Here is a 26,200-nt window from a genome sequence, read left to right on the forward strand (position 1 = left end):
GTGAGCTGCTCACTAATGGCTGCTGTTATTTGGGAGTCCTCAGCAGCAGTTTCCTTGGATTCACTGCGCTTCTTTCCTCTTCCTGAAGCAGAAAGCACCCTGCACTGCAGTAGATCAGGATTTTGGACTTGTCGCTCTTTAAAAACCTGTCCATGTTCAATATTCCTTTGGCATTTTGTGCTTGGTAAGCTTTTTAAAGACTGCTTGAGTGTATCTTTGTCCATGGTTTGTTCAGTCCTTATTTGGCCCAAATTCCCAAGGCAACAGTGAGAGTTAGTGTTCAAAGAATGACTAAAAAGAGTAGGGGAAACTGAAAATTATAAGAAAATACTATTTTGGGTTGAAATGAGAGCTGTGAAGTGCTTGTTATGATACTTCTGCTGTTCCCAGCCATAATTTTTCTACTGCAGCATTTTCCCTCTTACTTTTTTTATGCTTGATCTGCTGGCATCAAACAAATGGAAATTTAATGAGAATTAGCACATTCAGTGAGAAGTAATTTCCTTTAGAAAATTGCCATACTACAGGAGTTAAACAGAGGACAGGCTTTATTTCCTAACCTAGTGGCACATAAGATTTTGTTTTCTTGTGTGTTTTGTCAGGCCTGTGCTGCCCAGTGACTGTTGGGGTGCTGGTGGTAAAACAGACCTGGAGATGCACTTGCCTTAATTCCATGTGGCTGTTTTGAAAGGAGCAATACATTCTAGAGGATATTGATAATCTAGTGAGTTACATTTTCATGACTGGAACTGGGAAGTTGTGGAAAAGCTTTTCCTGGATATTTTGTTGTTCCCTTCCCTGGGAAGTGCCAGTTCTGCTCTGGAGTTTGAGCTCTCTCAGTGGAGGGTTGGCACAAACATAAAACAGATTGAACTAGATGAGCAGGGGTTGCTTTTTCTCCATTTTAAAGGAAAACAGGTTGCGGAGAAGTTGGATTTTTTGGTTCTCAACAGATGAATATTTATAGCAGATTTTCTCATGAGGATGGCTTACTGGGGGAACAAAATAGGCTAAATGAAAGCTTTCCCTCTTAGACATGAAAACCAGTCAATCTGGGAGCCTTCCCAGTTGCTTGAAATGATTGCCCTGGGGACATAAGCTGTTTAATAGCCTGGAGATGGGAGTTAGCCAGCCAGGTCAGCAGCGTGGAGGCTCTTGCCCTAGTAAAGGGAAATTACTTCCTGCTATGACTTTCTTTCATCTGCATATTTCCCATTCTCCTGCAGCAATCTAGTTAAACCCAAAGCCTGGCTGCAAGTCTCACTTGATGGTGCCAAATTGATCCAAGGGAGGAGGGTGGGAGACAGGCAGAAGGAGCATGGAGGTGTTTGGGGTTTGCTGGATGGTATTTACAGTGGTAGGCAAAGAGCAGAGGAGCCCTGGAGTCAAGGCTGCCCCAGACATGGGTATGGTCAAAGTGCAGCCCAACAGAGCCTGTGAAAGAGGAAAAGCCACCAGCTCTTCTCCACTGTGCCAATCCAAGATCACTCTTTGGTCTCTGGGGCCTGAACCAGTTTTCCTGGCACTGGGAATTAAAAGGCAGATTTCTGTTTAGAGCTTTGCATTTACTCCAGATTCTGAACAGGGTCAGCAGCTGAGCAGTGACTTCCAGAGGTGTGTTCTGTAGGCTTAGTGGACTGTGTGTTACACCACACACTAAAATATACTTCTCAGCTTTCAATACAGCAGCAATGTTCTTTGCTGGATTTTTAAAATTATTTTTTATAAACTCTGCTTATATGCCCATAATTCCATTATATTTTTCACTTGAACATTATATAAAAATCAGGTAAAGCTGCAAAAACCTGGGTTAAAGGCTGTTCTGATGATTGTGGAGGGATGAACTGATGAGAAACCACAGGAAATAAATTGTGGGCATTTGGGTGTGATAGATGGGTGGTGAAGGTATGCTGGGGTGGGAGCACTGGGGCAGAGTACCCTTGCACAGCCCTGCTGTGCACACACAGGACTGTGCAGGAGCAGCTCCAGTGCCCAGGCCAGGCTCCAGCAAACTGAGGGTGTGGATGCTCCCTTTGCCTGTCTCACGTTGGCTGAGCCATAAGCAGCCCTGGTGTGCTGCAATAAAATCCTGCTCCTTCCAAAGCTGCTGAGCTGCGCTCCAGTAGGAGCTGTAGATGACCAGTGCCTCTAAGAACAGCAAGCCAAGCCTCCCTGCAGTCCTGAGGCTTCCTGGCCTGGCCATGCCCGAGGGTTGATGCAGGGCCAGGCTCTCAGCTGGTAGGAGTGAGCCCGGCTCGGTGGGGTTGTGTCACTTCTCACCAGCAATGGATCTGGCCAAACCAGCACCCTCGCCCCTCTCTGCGTGTTCCCTGGCACAAGGCAGCTCCACTTATAGCAAATCCCCCATCCAAATGGTTCTTTTGATGTGCAAGTTCCTAATTCAGAGGGAAGACAAATGTTGGTAAAGTTTTTGCTCTAAAATTAATTGCTTTACCTTGCTGTTCACAGAAGGGCATTTACTGACGGATTTTCTGGCTTCTCATTTTAACTGCTTGTATCTTTTAATTTTCTAGCAGGATCTTTATGAAATGTTCCATTTCTTGCTAGTTTTATATATACACCTATATAAAAATAATATATGTGTAATAGTGTGCATATGTATTTATTTTTTCAATTGCCAAAAATCAATTCACAGAGCGAACCCTAAGCCTTTACAGAACTTTTGATGCCTTCATTTACTATTTTTAATATATTCTGCAGAGATTTGAATTGTGAATGTGTTATGAGGTGAATAATTCTTATATTTTCAGAGGGAGTTACTGAACTGCAATCTGGTGAATCGATTTTAAAAAAGATGGAAATAAAGCTAGTTAATGATAGGATAATATCAATTGAGAAAATTGTTCTGTTTTGTATTTAAAGAAAATGTTTCCCTAGGAGGACCTAGGAGCGCTCCAAAATCATAATTCCATGGCAAGAAGGGAGGAAATCCTTTCAAGGAGCAGTTTGTCCTCTGTAACACAATTGCAGTGAGTGTTGATCAGGCACAGGACACTGCAGGTTCCCCTCTGCAGGAAGCCCATGGGAGTCTGAGCAGGCAGGGATGGGTGTGCAGCAGCTCCAGGCTGGGATTTGTCTTGTCTAACTTAGGCCTGGCCATTTCCAGGGTCCCTCTGTAACCAGTGGAGGAAGAGTGGGGTCCCCATCTCTGTATATTTGGCTCAATAAGGAAACTGCATCAACTTTGTTCACTGGGTGCCACTGAAAGTGTTCCATACCCAGCCTTGATACCAGAGTGGTTACAAGGACTGGGTGGATTTTAAGTATTGCAGTATCGATATAGGAAAAAAGCATTACTTGTTAGGTATGCCACTGAAAATGAGGTTGATGTTTAAGTATGGATATAAAGTTTAGATGCATCACAACAGGAGCGGAATGGTCTCTGAGGACGTAGAGAAATGTCCCTGCTGGACAGAAGTCCTGTCACACACCTGTGTGTTGTGGCCTCAGTTCACAGTGCTACAAGGCTTCTGCAGGGATACTCCTTAGCAGCTGTGTTGTTTCAAAACATTATTGAGTGCAGTATCATACCTCACTGAGAACAGCACGAGTGTCTGATCAGCTGTTTTGCAGCCAAAACAGCATTTCTAAGGAGTAAAAGTGCATGTTCTGATAAAAGTTCATACCACTGAACTCCTTGGCTTAAAGCAAGTTCTGTCCTAGGGTAAAAAAAAGTTCACTACAGAGAACAGCATCAAATGCCTATTATACTGTTCTTTGTTTCTTTGCCAACTGTGGATTTAAAATTGGAATAATTCAGAAAGCAGTGGGACATTATGAGTCACCCGGTACCTCCTGGGCCTTTGACATTATCGTAAAGCCCCGCAGGCCGCGTGCGAGGTTCACTCAGTGCATTTCAATAACTCAGCCAGCAGACTCTGAGCAGCACAGAGCCTGATTAGCTGCAAACAATGCCTTGGTTCTTCAGAGCCCTCAGGGCACTCAGCCCCAGCTCCAGGTGTGCTGTGCTCAGGGACACCACCAGCCAGGTTTTCGTGGGGTTAAATTTATCCTGTCAGTCAAAATCACGGACGTGTTCAAGTAGCAACATCTAGTTTTATAAAGTTATTCTTTCTAATAATTGTGGAATTAGTGGAACTTTTAATTTTTTACAAGTCTTCTTTGAGTTCCCTCTGAAAACTGTCAGTGGAAAGCTTGAGGAATGGATATTACATGGAAGAGATTAAATAAGAGGACTTTTTGCCACAAGATGTCCAATACAATTAACTTAGAAAGTCTGCATCTTCATTTTAAAACTGCAGAAAGCAGAGTCCAACTGTGCATCTTCCATGGAAGATAAACATTATTTATGTTGCCTAGTGTGTATGAGCTGAAAAGGGAAATGTATTTTCCAATAAAATCTTCCAGGCTGGAAATACAGAAGAGTTTGCTTGAATCCAAATGTATATTGCTTAGTCTCAATAGGAAAGTAAAGACTTATTAAGTCATGTCAGCTGAGTTGAATTATTGATGTTGAATTCAACATGTTGAACTCAGAGATTCATCAACTTTATAGTATTATATGTTAGAAAAGTATCCCTTTCTATCTATTTGGACTGACTTTTTATAATCTCTCTTGTTTATTATCTCTTTTATTTGAGGCAGTGGTTGCTGACCTGACTAATAACTTTCATCTTTGTACTTCAAGCTGTTTCCATATGTGCAGGTGCTGTGGAATTTACTGTCTTTACATTGAAAAATCAAGATCTAGTCAATGTGTTTGTGGATGTTTAAATGAAAATATTTTTAAGGTAGATTTAAGGCATAAGGTTCTCATTTTAATAGAAGATACATTTAAGAGTCAGAAAATTCCAACTAAATGTTAAGAATAAGTATTTGAAAGTCAAGAAATCAGAATTTCACCAGATTAGAAAACAAAATTCTGCAATCAGCTCTGAATTGTTTTGACACATCAGTACTTGGTAGGAGAAATCCAATTAACTTTGTGGGTGTAATCTGTGCTTAGCCCAAAAAATTAATTGGTGCTAGTCTTGTCCAGTTTTAGCCAAATTGAAATCTTCTGATGCTGCTGAGAAGCCTGGAGTCAGTGTTGATCCCACCAGGTGAGTTAGGCCTAGACCATCTCCCACCACTCACATGGACACAGTTGGAATCATGGAATGGTTTGGGTTGGAAAGGACCTTAAAGCTCATCCCAGCCCACCCCTGCCATGGGCAGGGACACCTTCCACTGTCCCAGGCTGCTCCAAGCCTGTCCTGGCTTTGGGCACTTGCAGAGATCCCTCCCCAGCTGCTCTGGGCACCTGTCCAGACCTCCCCATCCTCACAGGAACTGACATTTGCCAGCAAGGGCCATTCCCCTTCTGAGAAAGCAGAGGCACGTTGCTAAGGTTTCCTCTCTGTTTGTAGGATCAATCCACGTTGCTATAATTTATTTTTGCCTTCTAATACTGCCTGGCACTGTCTTTGCCTCTGCTCTTACACCTTGCACTTGAAGTACCCTGCTGTGGCGGATATGGAGCCCTGGCTGCAGTGTGACCAACTTTGCTTAGAGGGCCCTTTACTGTTCATCTAGTGCTGATGGCTTCAATGACATGTTCTAACAGCAGTGAAATGCAAGAAGCCAAAGCTACCTTAACAAATCCGGTTCATTTAACTAAAAGAGGCAGACTGAGCAGCAGGTGGAAGGGTTAAACAAAAGGAAAAAAAAAGATTATAAAAGTTTGTAGCTTTGGCTTCACTACAAATGGCTCTCTTGCAGACTTTAAAGCATTAGTGTTGCTTCTCATAAACCTTGAAACCATTCATCCATTTAGAAAGATTAAATTGGTTAGTCATCCAGAACAGAAAATGTACACATCCATTTTGTCTGTTACCCAAAACCAGCTGAAGTATAAGAAATGCAGTTGATGCCATTAAACTGAAGCATTGAGTATTAATGATGGCCTCAGCTGTGGTATTTACAGTTTGCCAGCTCTTGTGTTCCTGATAGTGTATTCATCTGCTGCTGCTCAGGGACAGTCAGAGAGAGCCTTTGAGCTGGAAAACATGAGTAAAATATATGATGTGAGGGGCTCAGAGAAAACATCTTGGTATTAAAGCAGAGAAAATCCTACAAATGTTACAACTTTTGTTATTATTAGAAAGTCAAAGTTAAGAGGCACAAACTTCACTTAGGATATCCTAATATATTTATAATGGTCTGTTAAACAGTTTGCAAAGACAGGTTTGTTTGGATTTCCAGTTACAGATGAAGCTATTGCTATTTCAAGTTCTGTCACTTAAACAAGCCAGACAAAAATGGCCAGACTCTCCTAAAGCAGGAATTTGTAGAGGCACTTGGTCAGGAAGCAAGTTTATTTTTACAAAATCTAATAAAAATTAGATTTAATTTAGCAGCATTTTTTTCTTGATTAATATCAGAATTTCAGAAGTAACACTCTTTCCCAGAATTAAGAAAATTGGCAGTGATTACTTCAGAATATGAAAAAATTTAATTCTGCTGCTTTGAAATCTGTAAGATGTTCTCTCAAAGGCAGGGATTTGCAGTGAGCTGGAAAAAAACATGACATGTTTTTAAATTTACTACATATAGTGCCTTTAATCAGAGCATCCAGCTTGACAGCATTAAAACTGGGAAGCCAACTCTATCTGAGTTTCCAGTTCCATGCTGGAAATGCCAGCTCATTCCTATAGGAAACAGGAATCAATATCACAAACTGGCCATCATTCAAAGCAGAGCAGTTTGCCAGCTGTTCTAAAGCACATGCCTGAGCACCAGCAACTTGTGTGCAGCACAAGGAGGGACTCCAAATGAAATACCACAAACTTCCCTGACATTATTCCCAGGGAGTCCCAAAGTGCTGCTCCTGTCACTGCCCACAGTGCAGCCTCAGGGAGATGAGAGCATTTCCAGGGTGTGCAGTGGATTTGCATCAGACACTGCTTAGGATTAGTTTGCTTTTCTTTCTGAAATATTTCTGGTGGCAGAAAAGCAACAATCTTCCCCCCACCCCCTCAGCATTTGTCTTTTACTGCAGATACAAATGGCAAAAATACCAGGAGGGAGTGAGGTGATCTGAAAGAGCCAGAACCTCATAAATTGTGTGGGAAAGGCTGTCTTGCCTTTTCTCTAACTGATGGCATGCCAAGTTTATTTTACAGTATTTACAGTAAGATTTGTTTGTTTTGATACCCTTTGTAAGTTGTTAGGGAAAAAGCAAAAGAAAATCTCCAGGAAGTTTATAGTTTGTGATGAGCCAGAGCTCAGGCTTTAATTTGCTTTCTAGCCCTATATTTTTACTAGGAGTGTAATATATGAAGGGACATGAGATTGCAATTGGATGAGTTATTACTGGGCTGCTATTTATTTTCTCTGTATGAATTTGGTGCTTCAGAAAGACCTCAGAGCAGCACGCTAAGGAAGTGGAATTGTTGGTTCATTCCAAGAGCAGATACAGGAGGGGCAGGAACAGCCCTGGTTTCTCCTCTGTGTCGCTGCTCTGACCTTGGCACATCACAGGGAGCACAAGCAGCCTCTGCCTGTGTAGCTGAGGTGCAGATGGATGGCATGAGAGCAGATTTCTCCATGCTGGAGTGGTCCCTGTGTGGCTGTGCAGGCAGGGGATTGTCTGTGCTGAATTCCTGCCAGCTCCAGCACAGGCTCAGGTGGCAGAGCTCTGTCATGAGGAGAAGCCCCAGCATCCTGCAGTACAAAGAGACACAAAAAGTGGTGCCTGTTCTCAGGAATTAGGAAGAAGTGTTTTCTGGATGTACAACATCTCTCACTAGAGCATCCTGCCCCGAGTCTGTGGAGCAGGTCACCCACTGGTGTGGAAAGTCCTCCAGGCAGGTGCTGCTCTTGTGAGCTTGTTGCACTGAAGGGAAAATAGGGGTGTTTGGGTTTAATGCTGAAGCCTCAATTTTTTGAAACAAACTTCTGAACACATTTTGGAGCCTTGGGTTATGGCAGGAGTTGAGAAATAAGAAACTAATGGTGTGGGTTTTTATGTGCCATGACAAACAGCACAGCATGGTCTCACCTCTCCCTGAAACACGGGGTAGATGTGATGACTTTTCTCTCTGTGGTGGAAACATTCACTATTTCCATTTTTGACTGTCTGGCATGAAGCATGACTGCCAAATGCTAGGAGTTGTCCCTATGGAGCTGGGGAGGGATTTTCCTGAGGGCATTTTCCTGCCTTGCTGACCCCTTCCATCCCTGCTCCTGGAGCTGCCATTCTCCCCTGGGCACTTCCCTCAGCAGGGTGATGAACCCAAGATGCACAACAGCTGTACAGACACAGCCTCCCCCATGCCAGTGTTGATGTGCTGTGTATACCACTGAGCAGGAAAGACCATTTTAGGGTCAGCAAGTGTCTTTGAGCAAAGCTGGTGCCAGGAGATGCTGGCACAACTCATCACTGTTTAGTTTACACCTGTCAGAAGCAGGCAGCCTCTCAGCTCCTGTGTTTGGGTGAGTGTATTCATCATATTTAGCTTTTAAACAATATTCTTTTCATCTTCCCTGCACTTCACAGCTGTAAATTAATCCCACAGCACCCAGGGATTAATAGCCACACTTTACAGGGAAAAGCAGAAATGAACAAGAAGCGGTCAAGTGGCTGGGTTGAGGTCATGGAAGCAGTTTTGTCTAAAGAACATTTGGTTCTGCAAAATGAAAGTGCTGCTAATTGATCTCCCCTTGGATGTCAGCCTCCATTTTGGGGGCAGGGTGTGTTTCTGGGGGGCAGTAAAATGTGTTCACAGTGCTTTCTTCTCCCTAGGACTTGAAAGATGATCGGAGTGATGAAGAGGAGGAAGATTCTCTTACAGACACTGAAGAGGAGTCCACAAAGAGTGGCAGCAAGAACAGCAGTGGGTCAAGCAAACACCTCCTGAGCAGCAGTCACCACTAGCCCTGTCCTGCCTCACCTCCTGCAGCGATTCCTGCTCTGGTTTCAGCCCAACCTACAGGACAGGATTTAAGTCAAAAGGCTTGTGAGAGACTGTGATTGATTTATTGTTGGCTACTCGGCCTGGAAAAAAGCCCAGTTTGGAGGGGAGGGAGAAATTGCATAACATGACAAAATGTGTTAATGACCCACTTTCAGAATCGTTGTGGAGTGTGTGAAAGATGTTTGGACATGCTGACTGACAGTGCTCCACAAGGGCAAAGCTCAAGAGAGTCAAGTAATTTAGTGTCCCGTTGACTCTAATGTTGTTTTTCAATCTGATATAAGATATATTTCATCAAACAATTTAAATCACAGATGTTTTGTGGTAGGTAGGTAGTGTGAGCTCCATTAGGAACCAGAATTACTCAATGTGGGAAAAATTTGATAGTGCTGTACAGTGACTGGCATTTTATCTGTACTTTTCAGTTTAAACCCTCATCAAAATGGGTATTTTTCTGACTTATATTTCATTTCCTGGAGGCCAGGGGAAGTGAACATGGAGGAATTCAAATTACTTGTCTGTGAACGGTTGGCTTCAGTGTAGAAATATAGTCTTTCTCTGAAGTGATAGATAGCTGAAATATTGTGTCAAGGAAGTCACTGTTAAAACAGCAAAACTCAGCCCCAATTCTCCATTGAGCTCCAGGCTTCTCAAATGTCTTTCAGTCATTTTGGCCCAGTGTTAGAACAGAAGGTGCAGAGGGAAGAGAAGAGGGGAAATGGGAATTGGGAAAAACACCCTCTGCTCCTCACTCATCTTCAGACCAGAAAGTTAAAGCCAAATCTCATCCATTCCCTTCTTGTGACCTTGTCTCACAGCTTTGGATGCTGCCTTCTCTGGAGTGAGGCCACCAAGCTCTGATTTGTGGTTCTGGAGTGTTCACTGCAGGTACCTGGGCACTGGGGAGCACAGGACTGGCACAGGATGTCACACTGTCACTGCTGGGGGTTCTTTGATACCAGGATCTGTATTTCCATCTCTGCTCTTTTATAAAATGGGGAATCACATCAGCTAGACCCAAATTTGGATGTGTGGGACTTCAGCCACAGGGTGTTTATGCTGTAACCCGTGGGTAACAGCTCCTCTTACCCAAAGTGCCTCTATCCTAAATCTGCACTTCTGTTCTAACACAAGTGGGGCTGCAGCAGCATTTTCAGTCCTGGGGCTCTCCATGAAGAGCACAGGCCTTGTAAACAGGGTGGTGCCAGTCCCATTTCCCTCTGCATTAGCTCACAGGGTCATAAAGGATTTGTGTCATAAGTTTGGGAGGTGAGAGGCTCTGCATGTGGTTCTACAGTAGCTGAGATCATCTGGGGAGCTAAATGCAGTAGTTTGATGGAGGCCAGGGGAGCACTCCCAGAGCAGCCTCAGGCAGAGCGCTCGGGTCAGAGCGGCTCCGTTCCCCTCCTGCAGGAATTGGTGACCTACAGGAAGTGTTACAGGACTGACTTGTTTTCCCAAGGTTTCCTTGGCAAGTGGGATGTCATTCAGTGACTGAAGCATTGAAAGAATGGGAAATGTTTGGGATCTCAGATATGAAGAAAGAAGTCTGTTTCATGCAGTTACAAGAAGCTGTAGGAAGGCTTTGGTACAGAGGCTTTTTTTACAGTGTCTACATTTTTACTTGTATTTTGACCATTTTGGACCCAAATGTGCATCTTTTACCACAAAGGGAATTACACTGAGGAAGAGGCATGGGCAACAGCTTCTGAGAAGGAAGGGAGATGTGTGGTGGTGGAAAAGGACCCCTGTCCTGGTGCTTGTGGTTCACTTGGGCTGAGCGGGCAGAACCCTGTGAGCAGCCTTTGGCCACCAGTGCCCTTCCTGCACGGATGAGGAGAACACCTTAAATACTGCAGGGAGGGATTATGGGGAGTTTAGGCACTGATGGCAACATGCAAAGCAACTGCAGAGTTTGGCAGGGGCACAGTTGTTATCGGGGCCCGTTTATTGCCTGAGTGAAAAACACTTTCCTAACAAAACGTGGAAATCCGGCGTCTTGGAGGATTTACACTTCCTTGGGAGAGACAACGGCGCTTTCTTCGAGATCTAACGGGCTTTGGGAGGTGGCCAGGGTATTATCATTCGATTTTGGTGCCAGAAGCTTTCCTCCTATGACTAGGAAAGGAATTTAGGAAAGGAAACACAAAGGATGATGTTGTCACAGGAATGAGCCTCTGAACAACTACTGATTTTTAAACTGGAATTTATAGTCTCCTTGAGGCCAAAACTTTGCCTTTCCTACTCAGGACAAGTCTCCCACTGAAGCCAATTAACTCTATTGGAGTCTTGCCTAGGAAAAATTTTGGACTGCAGTCATCCAACCTAATTGCAAGAACTGTTGTTCTAAGTTGATGTGAAACTGGGATTTTAGAGGAAGAACAAAAGGTAGATAAATACACTCAGGTATAAAACTTTGAGGGAAATTTTGGGTGAGTACAGAAGAATATGGAAGTAACTTCTTATCCTGAAGGTGAAGTCTGGCCACAGTAAGCAACTAAGTAAGATTGCAGGAGGAGGGGTGGAAGGCAGGCAGGCCATGGAGGGCCCTTTCCAGGGATTACTGTCATGGACAACCAAGGGGATTAGACCGAAAAATTCGGAATGTAAATCACTAGATCCTGGTAATAAATACCCACAGCACAGAAAGAAGTGGGAATGGGCTGTCAGAGTGTCCTCTGTTAACATCAGATTGGTCATTCCTGGAGTTATGTGCATTTAATTTCCCCCTTTCTACTGATGGAAACTCAGAAAGAAGAAGCTGAGATCATGGGGGCACAATTTCTGCTAAAGAAATTTATGTCATGGTGCTTCAAGATTTTCAGTCTATTCAATGCAATGCAATGAAGATTCAACATTTTTATAATCTTGTTGTACAAAGAGTCTCAAAGTGCAGGTGCAGAACAGCTGTGGGTGTGTGTGGGAGCACAGGTAGACTCTGACATTTTCTTTTTACCATTTCACACACTGTGTCCTGGTTCAATGAGTTGACACTGTGCATCTGGCTTTGCTGTGTCACTTTGACTGTGCCACATATTTCTGATAGAGCTCTAGACTGCAAATCAAATCTTAGTCCATAAGATGCAGGGGAAACTCTTCTGTTCTGTTTAATTTCTCTGGATTTAGTTCATATATTCCTGTCCATGTGTACTCTGCTTCCTCCATACTTGTGTCAGATTTGTCAGTCTGCTCTGGATTGGGTTTACAGATCTCCTTTAACCACAGAACTCATTTTGACTGTTCATGTTATTTGGTATAATTATCACTTTTTTGTTCTTAATGGCACTGACTTTGGTAAATTGAAATACACACTACAAATAAATATTTTTTAAAAGAGGTGTCTAGGTAAGGATTTCCTTGTTTTCTCTGCCTTGCAGTGTCCTCCTCTCTGCTTGCCATTCCCTCCAAGATTTTCAAAGGGAGCATCATTCATTCAGGAAATAATTCCTTACTCTTCCAAGTTTTTCTGTTGCCTGGAATAAGCTGGATGGCCCACAATCTTCACAAGACCTAACAGCAATGTCTGTAAATGAACTTGTGGTTTTCTGAACAATTAACAAGTGGAGAGGAAGCAAAATTAATGGGGGCATCACTCATCCTTTGTATTATTCAAGGTTTAAGCTTTGATTAAAGTACTTGTGAGTGCTCCTGAGTACACCAGGAATGTTACACCTGCTTGTACCTCCACCCAGCTGGGTTTTGAGGTGCACAGTAGGGTTGCCTAGGAAGCTGTGTGTGTTCCAGCAGGTTGTTGTGGCATTATCAGTGGCTCATCACCAGCACCTGTGAGACAGCTCAGCCATGGATCTTCAGCTGGCAAAAGCAGGAAAGCTCTGCAGAAAACAAGGGGGTTGTGCCCATTTGTATCAACTGAAAAACTGCTCCATATTTCCTCTTTCCATTTCTGCCTCCCTGCTTGGGAAGATTGCAGAGGTTCTCACCATCTCCTCCCATGGGCAATCAAACAGAAGGGAAGGTGTTTCAGCCCAAATAATGAACTCTAGCAGAACCCTTTGGTTTTATTAGCTGATTTTTTTAAGCTTATGAGTAAGAATAAAGTAGACGGAAAACAAACCGAGCAGGGCTGTGTGAGTTTTGGCTACAAACAACTTGCAAACTGTGAAGAATAAAAAAAAAAAAAGTTGCTGAATTTGGAAGAAAAACACCATCTCCACAGGCACTTCCCCCAGCTGTGGGTTTGAAGAGCAGCAATCACCAGGAATGACAATCCATGCTGAGCCCACGGATGCAGCCCAGGTGTGAGAGCTCCAGAGCAGGCCCAGGGCTGCCCCTGAGCTGGGAACCTTTGGTGAGGATCCACACATGAGCCGTGAATGTACCTGGGAGCTGATTTCACCCAAAATCACTGGAAATTATTGTTCCTGGTTCCCTGGCAGTTTGATGGGCTCCCTCCAAGGAAAAGGAGGTGATCAAAGCAGTGTGATCTCCACCCAGGCTGGCTACAGAGAGCTTCAAGAGGGGCTCTGAGAGGTCATTGGACTGGAGAACCCTCTCTGGGGCTACCTGAAGTTTCTACTGTAACAGAAGACAAGGCTGAAAGCACAAGCCTGAGCTTTAGCACACAAATCTGCAAACACAAAGTCATAACAACCCACACAGGATAATGTTGTTGATGTTCCAATAGTCTCAAGATTTATGAAAATAGCCTCTATTTACTCAGCTGGAGTGAGCCCTATTCTTCTGAGTTTTGTTTCCCCATAAAGCATTCAGAGGAGACCCCATAATCATTTCAAAGTCAGAAACATTAAGTGGAATAACAAGTATAAACCCTCTCCACAGTGACTTTGAAGTGCAAGAAGCATGGCCTTGTAGCCATGGAGCTCTGTTTTGAGCTGGGTGGGAAGAAACAGGTCCCAGGCAGTTGTTTCAGGTGGTGAAAAGTCCATATTTTTCCTACCACAAAAGAAGCTGGTCTAAAAGAAGGTAAGTTGAGCAGGGAAATAAGTGATTAAATTTCCACTGAAATTCACAGGAGTTTTTCTCATGATACTGGTGAGAATTAGGCCCAGATCTCATGTGAGCAATAACAAGGACAGCACAGCACTGCATTCTCTTGCCATCAGGCACAGCCCCAGGGCAAAATCCTCCCTGGAAAATTAATATTTCTGTTTGCAGGACCCTCACCTGAGCACAGCTCTGCCTCTTTCCAAGCTGGGCACGTATCCTCTTAAAGACATTCCTGGCAAAGCAGTCCTCTCTTTTTCAAGGCAGAATCCTCACTTCCAGCGAGCACTCTGCATCCTGTCCCCTGCCTGCTCAGGATCTGAGCAATGCCTGGGTTCCCTTGCCCACAATCCAAGGCCAAATTTACCAGGAAGAGGTGAAATAGCTGCTGTGGTTGTCACAAGTGCCTCAGCACGTGGGTGCAGCTGGAGAGAGAAGGGAGCAGAGGGAAAAGCAGGAGCAGAAATGGCTGGGACAACACAGCAATGGCTTAAACACAGAACCGACATCACCAAGAATCACAAAGCAGAGCAGGATCAATCTTAGCAGGAACAAGTCCCAAGAGAAGGAGGAGGAAAAAGACAGTAGTTGTGTACGCAGCATTCCGAGCAGCAGCAGCAGCCAGCATTGCCTGGACTCAGGGATGAACTTTGCAGCCAGGACAGCTCCTTCTCCCTGGGCACCGGCACCTTCACACAGCCCAGCCAGAGTTCCCAGGGCAGAGCAAAGCAGGAGGATCTGGGAAAAGCTCCTTCACAAAGTTCCCAGTATGTGAGTGAGGGGACTGGGCTGGGGCTGGGCCAGGGCAGCCATGGGTAGAGCCCAGCAGACCTGCAGCTGTGGCAATGACCCCAACCTTCACCTCCAGTTGCTGCGTGAGCCTGACTCCCCCGTGGACCCCAGAGCTGGTTCTGTGCTTTTCCTGGCTGGCTGGAAATCCCAGGAGTCCCAGAAGAGCTCCTGGAAGATTTCTGTGTTTGCTTTCTACAACAAAGAGCAGGAGAAAGCTGCTAAAAGGCCTTCCTGCTGCATCTCTGGGTAAGTGTCTCAGTTGTCATGGGCTGTAGACAGAACAGGAGAAATCCTAGGATTTTATAAGAATCTGTGAGAAGCAGGAGCTAAATCTTATCAGGTTGTGCTAAATCTTGTCAGGCTGTGCAAATCCTACCTAGTTCCTTTGCTGATTTAAAGGAGGAATTATTCAGCAACCAAAGAATGTCTCATACATTTCCCCAATGCAAGGGCAGCGAGGTCAGGTAGTGATTGTGCGTTTGCAGCTTTTTTTATCCCTTTGGGTCCTGCAGGGGTGAGCAGAGAGCAGGACCCTGTAGCGATGTCCCCTTGGGCCTAAGGGCAGGACTGTTCTGTAACCCTGACAGTTCTGCGGGGCATGCGGAGCATCAGTGAACTGGGGAATGCTTCCCTCCGCCTCTGGTTGCCCTTGGAGGGCGCAGCGCTGCTGGACCCGCTGCGGTGAGAGCGCCCCGGGCCCTCCCGTGCCAGCCCGTGTCGGTGACCGGGTCATTGCTGCGAGGCCCCACGAGGTGGCAATAGCAGGACACGGCTCCCGTCGGGACACGGCTCCGGGAGCGCTGCTGTCCGTCTTTCTGCCCCCGAAAACAGATTCCCTTGAATATCGCCTTGAATATGCAAACTTCACACGGCTGGTATTTGCACTTGATCGGTCCCTGACAGTGAAACAGGTGTCGGGTAAAAAACTGCTAAATTTTGCTGAGATTGAGTGTTTGGTGCCAGCCCAGAGGCCCCGTGCGCTGGTGTCCCAAGGGCTGGCATCTGCTGGGTGTCACTGCTGGCCCTTTCCCTGTAGTGCAGCAGTGTCCTGCTTTCTCTCCTGGTGCCAGAGCTGTACCTGGTGTTTCTGGGGTAGAGAAGAAAGGATGTTAAATCTGCTCTGACACTGCTTTACTGCCTGTCATTTATCATACTGTCTCTTTAACCTACATATTTTTCAGCCACAGGGTTTGTGGCTGGTGGTAGGTGAAGTCCTGTTCTCATCTATATCCTTAATGTCTGTAATGCAAATAAGGAGGATAAATCTCGCAGAATAATGAGGGTTACACTGCCATTCTAATGATGCCATTCTGATGGTGCCATTCCACCTCAGGAGACAGGCTCTCCAGCACAAGCATGAGGTGCAAACTCCTACACTCCCCACGGGTGTCAGCAGGAAAAAGGGACCCATTGGTCCAAACAAACTGCTTTAATCCCATTTGGCACAACCCTCGTGGTCAGGCTGTGCTCAGCTATGAGAGCTGGGATCTGGTTTGCTTTGATAGCAGGATGAAAACTTTCCATGAGCTCTCTCCATAGCTGTGGGTGGACAGGAGGTGTTTGGATGCTGGGTGACCATCTCTGGTTCCCAGCTGACCCCAGCTCTTCCCTGGGATTCACTCAGAGCCAGGAGTCAGCTGGGTTTGACTTGCCTGTCCCTGCAGGTTGGAGCTTTGGGGTTGCCTGCAGGCTCTCTCCATGCAGGGTTTCCCTGGGCTGGTGCAGCACAGTTCCCTCCATCCCAGCTCACAGAAGGGGCTGGTGGATGCTCCCTGCCAGCAGGTCACTGACACACACCTCCCCTCCTTTCCTGTGTGTGCCCAGCCCAGAATTCCTGACAGCTGGCAGGTTAAACAGTCCTAGAGTGACACTGATGCTTGGCTGTTATGAACAAACACCTGCAGCCAAGCCAAAGCCAATTGCCAGCTCTGTTGGGAGAGATGATCCAGCAGCAGAGGAGCATCTCAACTCTGTTCCTGGTTCACTGTATGACCTTGCAGAAAAATGACAATATTGGCCCCAAATGGACTGGGATGAGGTATTGGTGGCTGTTGCTGATTAGGAGCAGGATGTGTTTCAGACTCCAGGCGTGTTGCACCCTCCAGACCTCGCACTGACCCTCTTGTTAGTGACTCTGAGCACTGTGCTGACGTGGGCACTGGGGTTTCCTCTCTGGCTGTGGAGGAAAAGGCAGCCCTTGCCATCCCTTAGAGGAATGTGAGGGGAACAGCACCTGCCAAAGTGCACAGGGCTACAGATGTGGCCCTGCAGTAGTCACAGCACATCCTGCCCACCCTGCTCCTTTATCCCCTGAGGACAAACGTGCTTTCACTGCTTTCAGTGAGCTCCACAGCCTGGAGATGCAAACTTGCACCCGGTCCAGGCTTCGGTAGCATCCATGCAGATGGATGAAGTGCCCTGTGCATCCCCTTGGCATCACCTCTTCCAAGCCCTGCACCACCTTCTTGGCTTACAGATCTCCCCCTCTGGCTCCCTGTGTCCTGCTGCAAGGAGCAGGCAGAGAAGGAGAAGCCTTATATGAAATTTTCAGTTTGGGGGAATGATCCTCATCCAAGGCAGGTGTTGGACACAAAGGGAAATGATTGAGAGGAGATGGAAAACACCAGATGTGGGATATTGCCAGTGCCAAGGAGGTGGCACCTGCATGAGGGGTTTGCCATTGTCAGCACCAAGCATTCAGAGCTTCTGCCTCCATACACACACACACAAAATCAATAGCATCATTTTTAAGAAAGGATTATCTTAACAATTATCAAACAATCCCATGGTTAGGAACTTTTTTAGTTTGCTCCTGGGCAAAAACCCTCCAGGCTTCTCCAAGCTCACTTTCCCAGCCTGTCAGGAGGTCAAACATTGAGTTAAATGAGAAATCAATCTCATGATTGCAGGAGCCAAGGTCCAGAGAGGAAAAACCCAAACAAACCATAAATCATAACAAAAGAAAATGCCAGCTATTCCCAGGTTCCTGATAACATCATCAGAGGTGGCAACACTGGACTCCATAAAAAGCCTGGCTGAACTTTAGGGTCAAGCAGGGCAGCTCTTTGCTTTGTCCGTTTGTCCCCGCATGCCTGGGGAGTGACGCGTGGCTGACCCGGCCGATGGTATCTGTGCACAGCCTGCCATCCCAGCCTGACCTGCACCACTCCTGTCTGTCTGTCTGTCTGTCTGTCTGAAAACCCCAGCATGGCCTGCCTGGAGGTGCTGGAGCACTTTCATTTCTAATTTCTCTACACAAAGTGCTGCCTGCCCCGAGGGAGCGGATTCTCCCAGCACCCTGCAGTTGTGTTGCTCAGCTGGGAGTATGTTCTTGTGTATTCCTGGCTTTTCTCACCTGCTGTGGCCTGTGTGCAGTTATTTTCTGGTCCTGATCCCTGCAAATCTGCACCAAAGTTACCCTGGAAGGTTTTGCACAGACAGCAGTGGCACCAGGGTAGGAATGGAGCCAGATGTGAAGCAACCTGGAATTTCAGGAGTCCATTCCTCAGCCCCTATCCCACAGGAATATTTTTCTTCTCATTTCTCAGTATTCTGTGGAGCAGGGTGTTTGTCCCCACTGCATCTGGGTGAAGCTGGGAGCCCCCTGGAGATAGGCAGGGGGAAAGTGTTTGCAGGGAAGATCTTCAGGGAAAGCCTCATGTGATGCACTCACTGTGAGACAGACTCAGCTCAGCCAAAGCAAACTGCCTGTGACAAAAGGGACCCTTGTCAGCCTGTGGATAAAATCCCCTGCCAGGAGAAAGACAAGGACAGCTCTCCTGCCATGGTCTCAGCTGAATTGGAGCAGGCTGTGCACTCCCCTGAGGACACAGGTGCTGGTGGCTCAGCTCTGTCCCTGGACACCTCCAGGGTCACTGTCACTTTTCTTTCTGCTCTGCTATTCCCAGGAGCTCATGAGCAGACTGTCCATTTCGAGCCCGACTTGAGAGAGGTGTCCCAGAGGGAGATTTTCTCTTGCAGGCTTGGGAGAATTCAGGCTGCTGTAAGGAGAGACCCCCTAAATGCCTCTGCTGAGGCTGCATGAACAGTACTGGATGCTGGTGATCCACTTAGAATCGTTTAGGCTGAAAAAGACCTTAAAGATGGTTGAGACCACCTGTAAGAAGTGAGTCCAGCATGAAGCAGCACAGCCTGAAACACCCTCCACCAAAGAGCTTTAATTGAACCTCTGGCTCAGTGTGTAAAGCCAGTCTGTAAGAAAACCACTGTTGGCACCTCTGAAACTACTTGTGCTTATTTGGCTGATGATTTGAAGTTACAAAAGAACTTTTGTTGGTCCCTACTTGTCACTAAACTGTCTCTGGCCTCTTTGGGGGGTCATTTGCACAGGTAACAGCAGCACCTGCCAGGTTTGTGCCCAAGCAGCCTGGCCAAGCTCTGCAGCCCCCGGAGGGGAGGAAATTGCCGATTCCCAAAGGCTGCAGAGAGCGGAGGAGCTGCGGGGAGAGCAGCAAAAGCATCGGAGTGTCCCGGCAGGAGAGCAGCACCTGTGGGGTCGGGGAGAGGACCAGGACAGGAAGGGTTTGGAGAAGGGAGAAGCTGAGCAGCGGCCAAGTTAACCCTTCCCATGCTGGCATTTTCCAGGCGGCGAGCCAAGTGGCTGCTCGGGAAGATGGATATAACACATGTCTGCAGTCTCCAAAGGGTTATTAACTCTGCAATAATGGCCATGAAACTTGGCTTCCTCGATGTACATTTAAAATTGAAGGAAAAAAACCTACCCCAACACCAGTTTCAGAGGGGGAAAGGGCTTGTTTCCTAGGAACTGCAGGGCCAAATCCATCTCTGTGATGGTGAGAGGAGAAACCCCCCTCCCCACGGGCTGGGAGCAGGGGAGCAATGCAACCACCCAACAGCACCACACTCCTGCCACACACACCTTATCCTTATCAATAGCAATTTCAAGGCATTTTTGAAAAGTCCATGGTGTTCAATTAATGTGTGTCACTGGAACGTTGGGATTTGGATTCAAGAAAACCACCAGTGCTGCTCCTAAGACAGATTCCTCTTCTGTTGTGTGGGTAATCTGTGGGGCTTGTCCCTTGCTCCTGGCTCCAGCCCTTGGCAACACCAAGGCCTGCCTGGGATGTTGCCCCTGTCCTGGGGTTTGCAGCCTCTTGGGCTCCTGTCCAAATGCTCTGGAAGCCTGGGATGCTCCATTGGGATTATCCCTACTCCAGTGTAGTCTGTGCCAGCCAGCCCAGCCACTGAGCAAGTCCTTCCATGCAGTAAGTTACAGACTTCTCTTTATTGGTGCCTCTCTTCCCCCACACTATTAAATTTATTCTTTCTCTGTATTGTTATTATTTTTCTGGCAGAGGACTTTGGAAGGTGGGAGAAAGGATCTACTAAAAAGTGAAACAAATCTGAGCCCCCTTGTCAAACCCTTGCGAGGCACCAGCTCCAGTCCCTCAGCAAATGAAGTCAGGGGGTGGTCTGGGTCTAAACGTGGCTGTGGAGGGCTCAGGCCAGGTTTGGCAGCTCACAAATCAAATTGCCTCGTGGCTCTCGGGAGCAGAGGATTGCCACAGAATGGGGGAGCTCTGCCCCACTCTGTGCCAGCCAGGGCCTGGCCTTGGAGAGAGGCATTGGAATCATTGGTTCACAGCAGGGCAGGAGGGAAATTCAAGCTCTGAGGTTTTGTTTTCTGTGTTATGTTACACTATTGACACAGAGCAAGGCAGCCCCAAACTGAGATTTTGTCTCACTTGAATGGGTCCAGGCCAGTCCCTTTGCTTTGGTAAATTCTTATTAGGAGCAGAGAGAGCCCTGAAAGAGAGAGTGGGAAACACAGAGCTATTAAAACTCATCTGATCTCATGTTAATAAAGAGTTTGAGCCACGGATCTTGGCTTACTCTGATTTTCCTGCTGGGAGCTGCTTGCAGGTCCCCAGTTTTGCTCTTGCTGCTGAGCACAGATAACATCCTCCAGGTGCCATCCCACAGGAGGGACAAGGGGTATTCCTGAGGCCACAGCAGGAGGTGGGACATGCTCCTGTGTCCGTGAGGTGCTGCAGAGGCCCTGTGCAGGGCAGGGCTTTCTGAGGTGCTACACCAGCCCATGGTGGGTGTCCCTTGGTGCCTGGAAAAGCACAGCCAGCAGGGTGAAGAGCTGGCAGCAGCTCCAAGGTTCTGACTCTCAAACAGCCTCTCTCCTTGTACAGGAGCAGCTCACCAAGAAAATGTGGCTCTTGCTGCCTGTTCAATGCCTGGAAGAAGGAGAATGGTGTTAACGTGCTCATGTCTCTCACCAGTCCTGTTCCCAGCTCCAAACACCCTTTTCTCAGCACTTCCCCAGTGCCTGCCCTCCCTGGGATGAGCATCCAAACCTAATTCCACTTGTTTGGGACTCAGAGCCACTCCTGCTGTCAGTACGGCTCTGGACAATTCTGGTGGAAGTGCTGCAGGGAGATCTGCCAGAGTCATTCACACTTTTTTATGGGTCTTCCTTTGAATTCCTCTACAATTTCAGCAACAAAGTTGCAGATTTTTGCAAAGTTTAAACTCTAGGACGCTGCTCTGCTGGGCCACCACAATTTAAATCTGCTAACAGGTTGGGTCTTGACTGCTTTCCGTGACTCAACCATGCCAGGAGCACAGGATCCCATCCAAAGCCCACCAAGCACAGCGGAAACCTTTCTGCTCTTGGAAATCACCCTACAGATTCCAACAGCCCCTGTCCAAATTAACTCTTCCTGATCCCTGCACAGCTGAGGACATGCAGGATGTGGCCCAGCCAGGGGGAAGGAGCTCAGTGAAAATGGGAATTGGTAGCAAAAATCAATTTTTATATATCTTTATGCACTTTATGTTTCTTATTTTCATCCATGCAATGAGTGCTTCAGGAGTATGTGGTGTCCTTGCCCAAAATCTTTGTATGTCCATATACTGTGGTCTGGGATGACCCTGCTTGAGCAGGGAGCTTTGACCAGATGTGCCTCTGTGGTGCCTTCCAACCTAACCCATTCTATGATATCGCCAACCTAATTTTTTTCCTGATCTTCCAAGCCCTGGCACCGGCCTTGTGGTTGGCGCTGGGAAAGGAATATGACTGTCAAGCGAGCTGCCGTAACCGTGTCTAAATTCAATTAATGCTGAGGAAGGGGAGAGGAAGGAAACACGACGGGGCTGCCCAGGGACGGGATACCGCCCGCCAGACCCCCTGACCCGGCCGGGATGTTCCCGGCGGCTCCGCGGCTCCCTCAGGGCCCGGCCCGGGGCAGGAGAGGGCGCCCCCTACCGGCCGGCCTCTCCCACGTGCGTTCCCCCCTCGCGGCGCGCAGCCAATGGGGGAGCGGGGGGCGTGTCTCGGCGGCCGCCGCCGCCAATGGGCGCGCGGAGCCGCGGCGGGGGGCGTGGCCGGGCGCGCGCCGCGGCGATCCCCGGTGCCGAGGGCGGGCAGGGCGCACTCGGGCCCCGCTCCCGTCGCTGCGCTGCGCGCTCGGCCCCGCCGCCGCACTACCATGTTTGACGGCTGCCTCCTGCCCCTCGTCGTGCTCTGTCTGCTGCTCTGCGGACTGGACGCCGGCACAGGTAGCGCTCCCAGCCGCCCCGGCTCCCCTTCCCCGGCGGCGCTGACAGGGTCCGGTCCCGGGCGGCAGCGTGCGGGCGCGGAGCGCTGGGCACGCACCGCATCCCCTGCGTGGCCGCGGTCCCAGCCCGCGGGATGAATTGCTCCAGGCTTTTGTATTTTCTTTTCCTGTCCTCCCGCTGCTGCTGTAGCGTTCCATGTGGAAAGCTGCTGACTGTCCTTGGCTGCTGCTGCGGCTCGCTCTGCTTTTCCCCTTCTCCCTGCAGATTTTTATTGGGGTTGGTGAAATGCGATGCTTGTGTCTGAGCTATATATATATATATATATTTTATATTTTTTTAATGATACAAGTAGCTTTAGCGTTTGCTCTGTTCCTCTCTTCCTGCACGCTTCTGTCTCTAATATATGTGTATATAGAGAGAAATAAATCGCCGTGCTCCGCTGCCTCCATTGTCTGCGCAGCCCGTTCCCGGTTTCCAGCGGGGCTGTCTGCGCTGAAACCCGAGCGCGGGGCTGTCCCGGGGAGCGGGGGGTGCCGCAGCCACCGGCCGCCCCGTCGGGCCGCAGCTCCGGGGTGCGAGCGCCTGAGCCTCTCTCCTTCTCGCCTGCAGCTGGCGGAGCGGAGCTGGAAGTGGTGATCCCGGAGCGAGTGCCGCTGGAGAAGATCCACCTGCTGCCGCCCGGAGGGGATCGCGGCGGCCCCCGGCGCCGGCGGGCAGCGGCGGAGCAGGACGAGGAGGAGGAGGCTGTGCTGCTCCGCCTGCCCGCCGCCGGCGCCGAGCTGTACCTGCACCTCCGCCGCGACCTGCGCTTCCTGGCCCGGGGCTTCGCGGTGGAGCAGCGGCGCGGGGAGGCGCGGCGGCCCCCGCGGGAGCGGCTCTGCTTCTACTCGGGACACGCTCTGAACCGCAGCGACTCCTTCGCCTCCCTCAGCACCTGCGCCGGGCTGGTACTGCCATCCCACCCTTCTTCCCCACCTCAGGGCTGGTGCTGCCATCCCACCCCGCTCCTTCCCTCAGGGCCCGCTCCTCCCCTCAGGGCCGGTGCTGCCATCCCGGCCCGCTCTCCCCTCAGGACCGGTGCTGCCATCGCACCCTTCTTCCTTTCCTCAGGGCCGGTGCTGCCATCCCGGCCTGCTCCTCCCCTCAGGGCTGGTGCTGCCATCGCACCCTTCTTCCTTTCCTCAGGGCTGGTGCTGCCATCCCGGCCTGCTCCCTTCCTCAGGCCGGGTCCTGCCAGCCCCATGAGGCGGGATACCTGCCCTCAGGGAGGTGACTCTCCTGTCCCCTCGCCTCACTGTCCCCTCAGCTCCCAGGCCCTGCCAAGCACCGCCGCTGTCCCATGGTGGGTGTTCTGCCCACCCTGGCTCTCCCTGTGGAGTTGCCTCAGCCATCCCTGAGGGGCTCAGGCCCTGCAGTTCCATTGTGGGTGGGTGGCAGAACCCAAGGGTGCTGTAGAGGAGCCTCCTGATGGAAGAGAACATCTTGTGTCACTGTCCCCAGGCATGGGGCAGGTGGCTGTGTCCCGCTGGGGTGATTTGGTGCCATCCTGGCTGATGCTGTGGCAGCTCTGCAGCTGGCTCTTCCCAGGCTCCTGCTCTCAGTGTTGGGATGTTCACTGTGGTCAGGGAGCAGCCAGTGCCCCAGCAGGGTCACAGGAACATCCCACTCAGGGGGGCTTTTCCCACCACAAGTGTCAGGATTTCTCTGCCCCAGGCTGTAGTTTCAGGTGGCTCTGCAGGGCCTGGCTCTCCTCTGAGCATCCCAGTAGGAGCAGGTGATCTTGTGTGGGACAGAAAGTTTCTCTGTGTTTGAGACTGATGCGTAAGACATTGAGTAGTTTGCAATTATTGTTGATAACTTTTAAAGTACTTCAGGAAGTCAGCGGGTCATTAGGCAGTGATTCCCAGCAGATGGTCCTGGAAGGTGTGCCTGTCAGCACAGACCTGATGGTGGAGATTTATCCTTAAAGCGTAGTGAGGAGCAGTTCATGCTCTGCCCTCGGGGCTCCTGCCTTCGTTCCGGAGCCATTTGAGGGCGCTGTGCCTCAGGATTAAAAAAACCCCAGCAAACAGAGATGCTGAGGTCTGAGTGGCACTGGAAGTTGAGCTGAGTTCCACCGAGAGCAGCTTAAAACTAATATCTCTAGTTCAAGCCTTAAATCACTAACAGCTCTATGCTTTTGCCACCAGGGATCAGGACCACTGTTTTGTTAATCCTGCTGGACTTCCAAAGCTGGAAAGCACAAACAAACAGAGGAGAAACCTTTAAAAAAAGAGGAATGTAGTTGTAGGCACAGTATTAACTGCCTGAGATCAGGGAATGGAGGAGGGGGTGATAAAGCTTGGCAAAATTCCCAGCAGGAAAGCTGAAAAAGAGACAAGACTAGTTAGTCTTAGCTCACTACTCAGCAAAAGTGAACAGCAATATTGCAGTACCTGTTTGGATCATGGCAATTCTAAGCAATGGCTAAATTGACATAACTGGGCTGGATCAGCCTGGAATCAGTGTGAAAGCTGCTGGTTTGTGCCAAAGCCCCTTGTGTTAGTGGCAGTCCTGGTAAAGCTCTGCTTGCCTTTGCCTTGGACCTGGTCCTGGCAGTGCTCAGAGTGCTGTGGGCAGATGTGTTGAGAGAGAGCTGTTTCTGCATGTTGGGATATTCCTTTCCTGTTAGAGGAATCCATTCATCCTCTTCATCCAGATAATCACCAGGCATGGGAAAGGGCTAGAAGCAGGTGCATGGTACATTTGGATGAGTTAAGGTTAAAACACCCTTGTAAGCTCAAAACTAGAGAACAGAAAACTCCAGTGTCTTGAGGATTAGCCTGAACTTAAGATGGATGAAACTAAACTTAAGATGAACCTCATTAATTATTGAAATGGTTTCATTGAAATAATCCATACCCCCATGTAGATGAACTTTATTTTAGCTGAGTGGACCATTTTGGTTTCTTAAGTCTGTCTTCAAACATGAAACATCTCACATTTTAGGCTGTTTTCAGTGTTTACACAGTGGCCACACTAAACCAGCATACCTGTAGTGAAAGCTGTCTAATGTAGTGGTAAGATGTTTTCTGGGATCAGAGGAATCAAAAGTTTGCCCCAAATTGTCTAGGAAGTCTTTAATGTGCTATGAGTTGAGAGCAGGTGACTCTAGAGCCTAAAATTTTTTGCCTTCTAATCTGGCAATTTTAAAATACTAAGACCATCACTTAAAAAAAAAATATTTTCCCATTGCTTCCTTGAGCCCTGTTTGCTGCAGGAAGAATAAGACTTTGCCCTCAGCAGCAGCTTCACAGGTAGGACATGGGCCAGACCTGCTGGGCCAGAGGAAAGACCTGGGTAGTGGAAACCTTGCAGCCTGTTTGTGCTGGCATTTGTCTTGTGAGCAGTGCTAGTGCTGCAGTGGGGGTTTCCTGAAAATTCCAGCAGGGGAATGCTCATTGGACTCTGACTGGGTGATCAGGACATCTCCTTCAGAAAAGCTGCTTGCCAAGAGGTAGAGTGGGCAGTAATGCTGTGTCCTGATCTCCAGCTGGCTCAGGCCTTGCTGTAATCACATTCTCAGCCATGCCATAAATCATAGCAAAAGTGATAGAAAATGATCAGGGCGAGTGGAGTTCTAGTAAAAACAAAATCCCTGACACAGTGGCACGAAAGCTGAGCTGCAGCCAGGCTGAGCAATTGCTTCCTGGCGATGGGATCAGATTCCCAGTGTGGCATCTGAAGGTTGGGCCCTGGTTTTCAAGCTCTGCTGGCAGATGCTGCTGTTAACCTGTGTGTGGCTGCTGCAGCTCTGCTTTGGGAAGGGTGGCTGAGCTCTGTGAGCTCAGAGTGAGGTAAAAGCTGCTCTACCCAAGGTCTCACCATTGAAATACAGCTCAAGTGCTGGTGTGAGGATGCTCCAGTGCTCCCGTTCCTCGTGACAAGCTGGGAATGGAGCCTAGAGAGGC

General features: G+C 48.4%; 2 protein-coding genes across 2 annotated transcripts in view; both read left to right on the forward strand.

Moving 5' to 3' along the window:
* CERS3 (ceramide synthase 3) overlaps window positions 1–9,855 on the forward strand; it is a 32,263-nt gene extending 22,408 nt beyond the window's left edge. Inside the window, exon 11 of the mRNA XM_059482532.1 lies at window positions 8,768–9,855. Coding sequence (XP_059338515.1) covers window positions 8,768–8,899 — 132 coding nt within the window. The 3' untranslated portion in view covers window positions 8,900–9,855. The remainder of the gene's footprint in view (window positions 1–8,767) is intronic.
* A 12,325-nt stretch (window positions 9,856–22,180) lies between these two features.
* Window positions 22,181–26,200, forward strand: part of ADAMTS17 (ADAM metallopeptidase with thrombospondin type 1 motif 17) — a 151,214-nt gene continuing 147,194 nt past the window's right edge. The window contains exons 1-2 of the mRNA XM_059482237.1: window positions 22,181–22,250; window positions 22,860–23,197. Of these exons, the coding sequence (XP_059338220.1) occupies window positions 22,181–22,250; window positions 22,860–23,197 (408 nt within the window). The remainder of the gene's footprint in view (window positions 22,251–22,859; window positions 23,198–26,200) is intronic.

Source organism: Ammospiza nelsoni, chromosome 14, assembly GCF_027579445.1.
Source record: "Ammospiza nelsoni isolate bAmmNel1 chromosome 14, bAmmNel1.pri, whole genome shotgun sequence".
NCBI classification, from domain to species: domain Eukaryota; kingdom Metazoa; phylum Chordata; class Aves; order Passeriformes; family Passerellidae; genus Ammospiza; species Ammospiza nelsoni.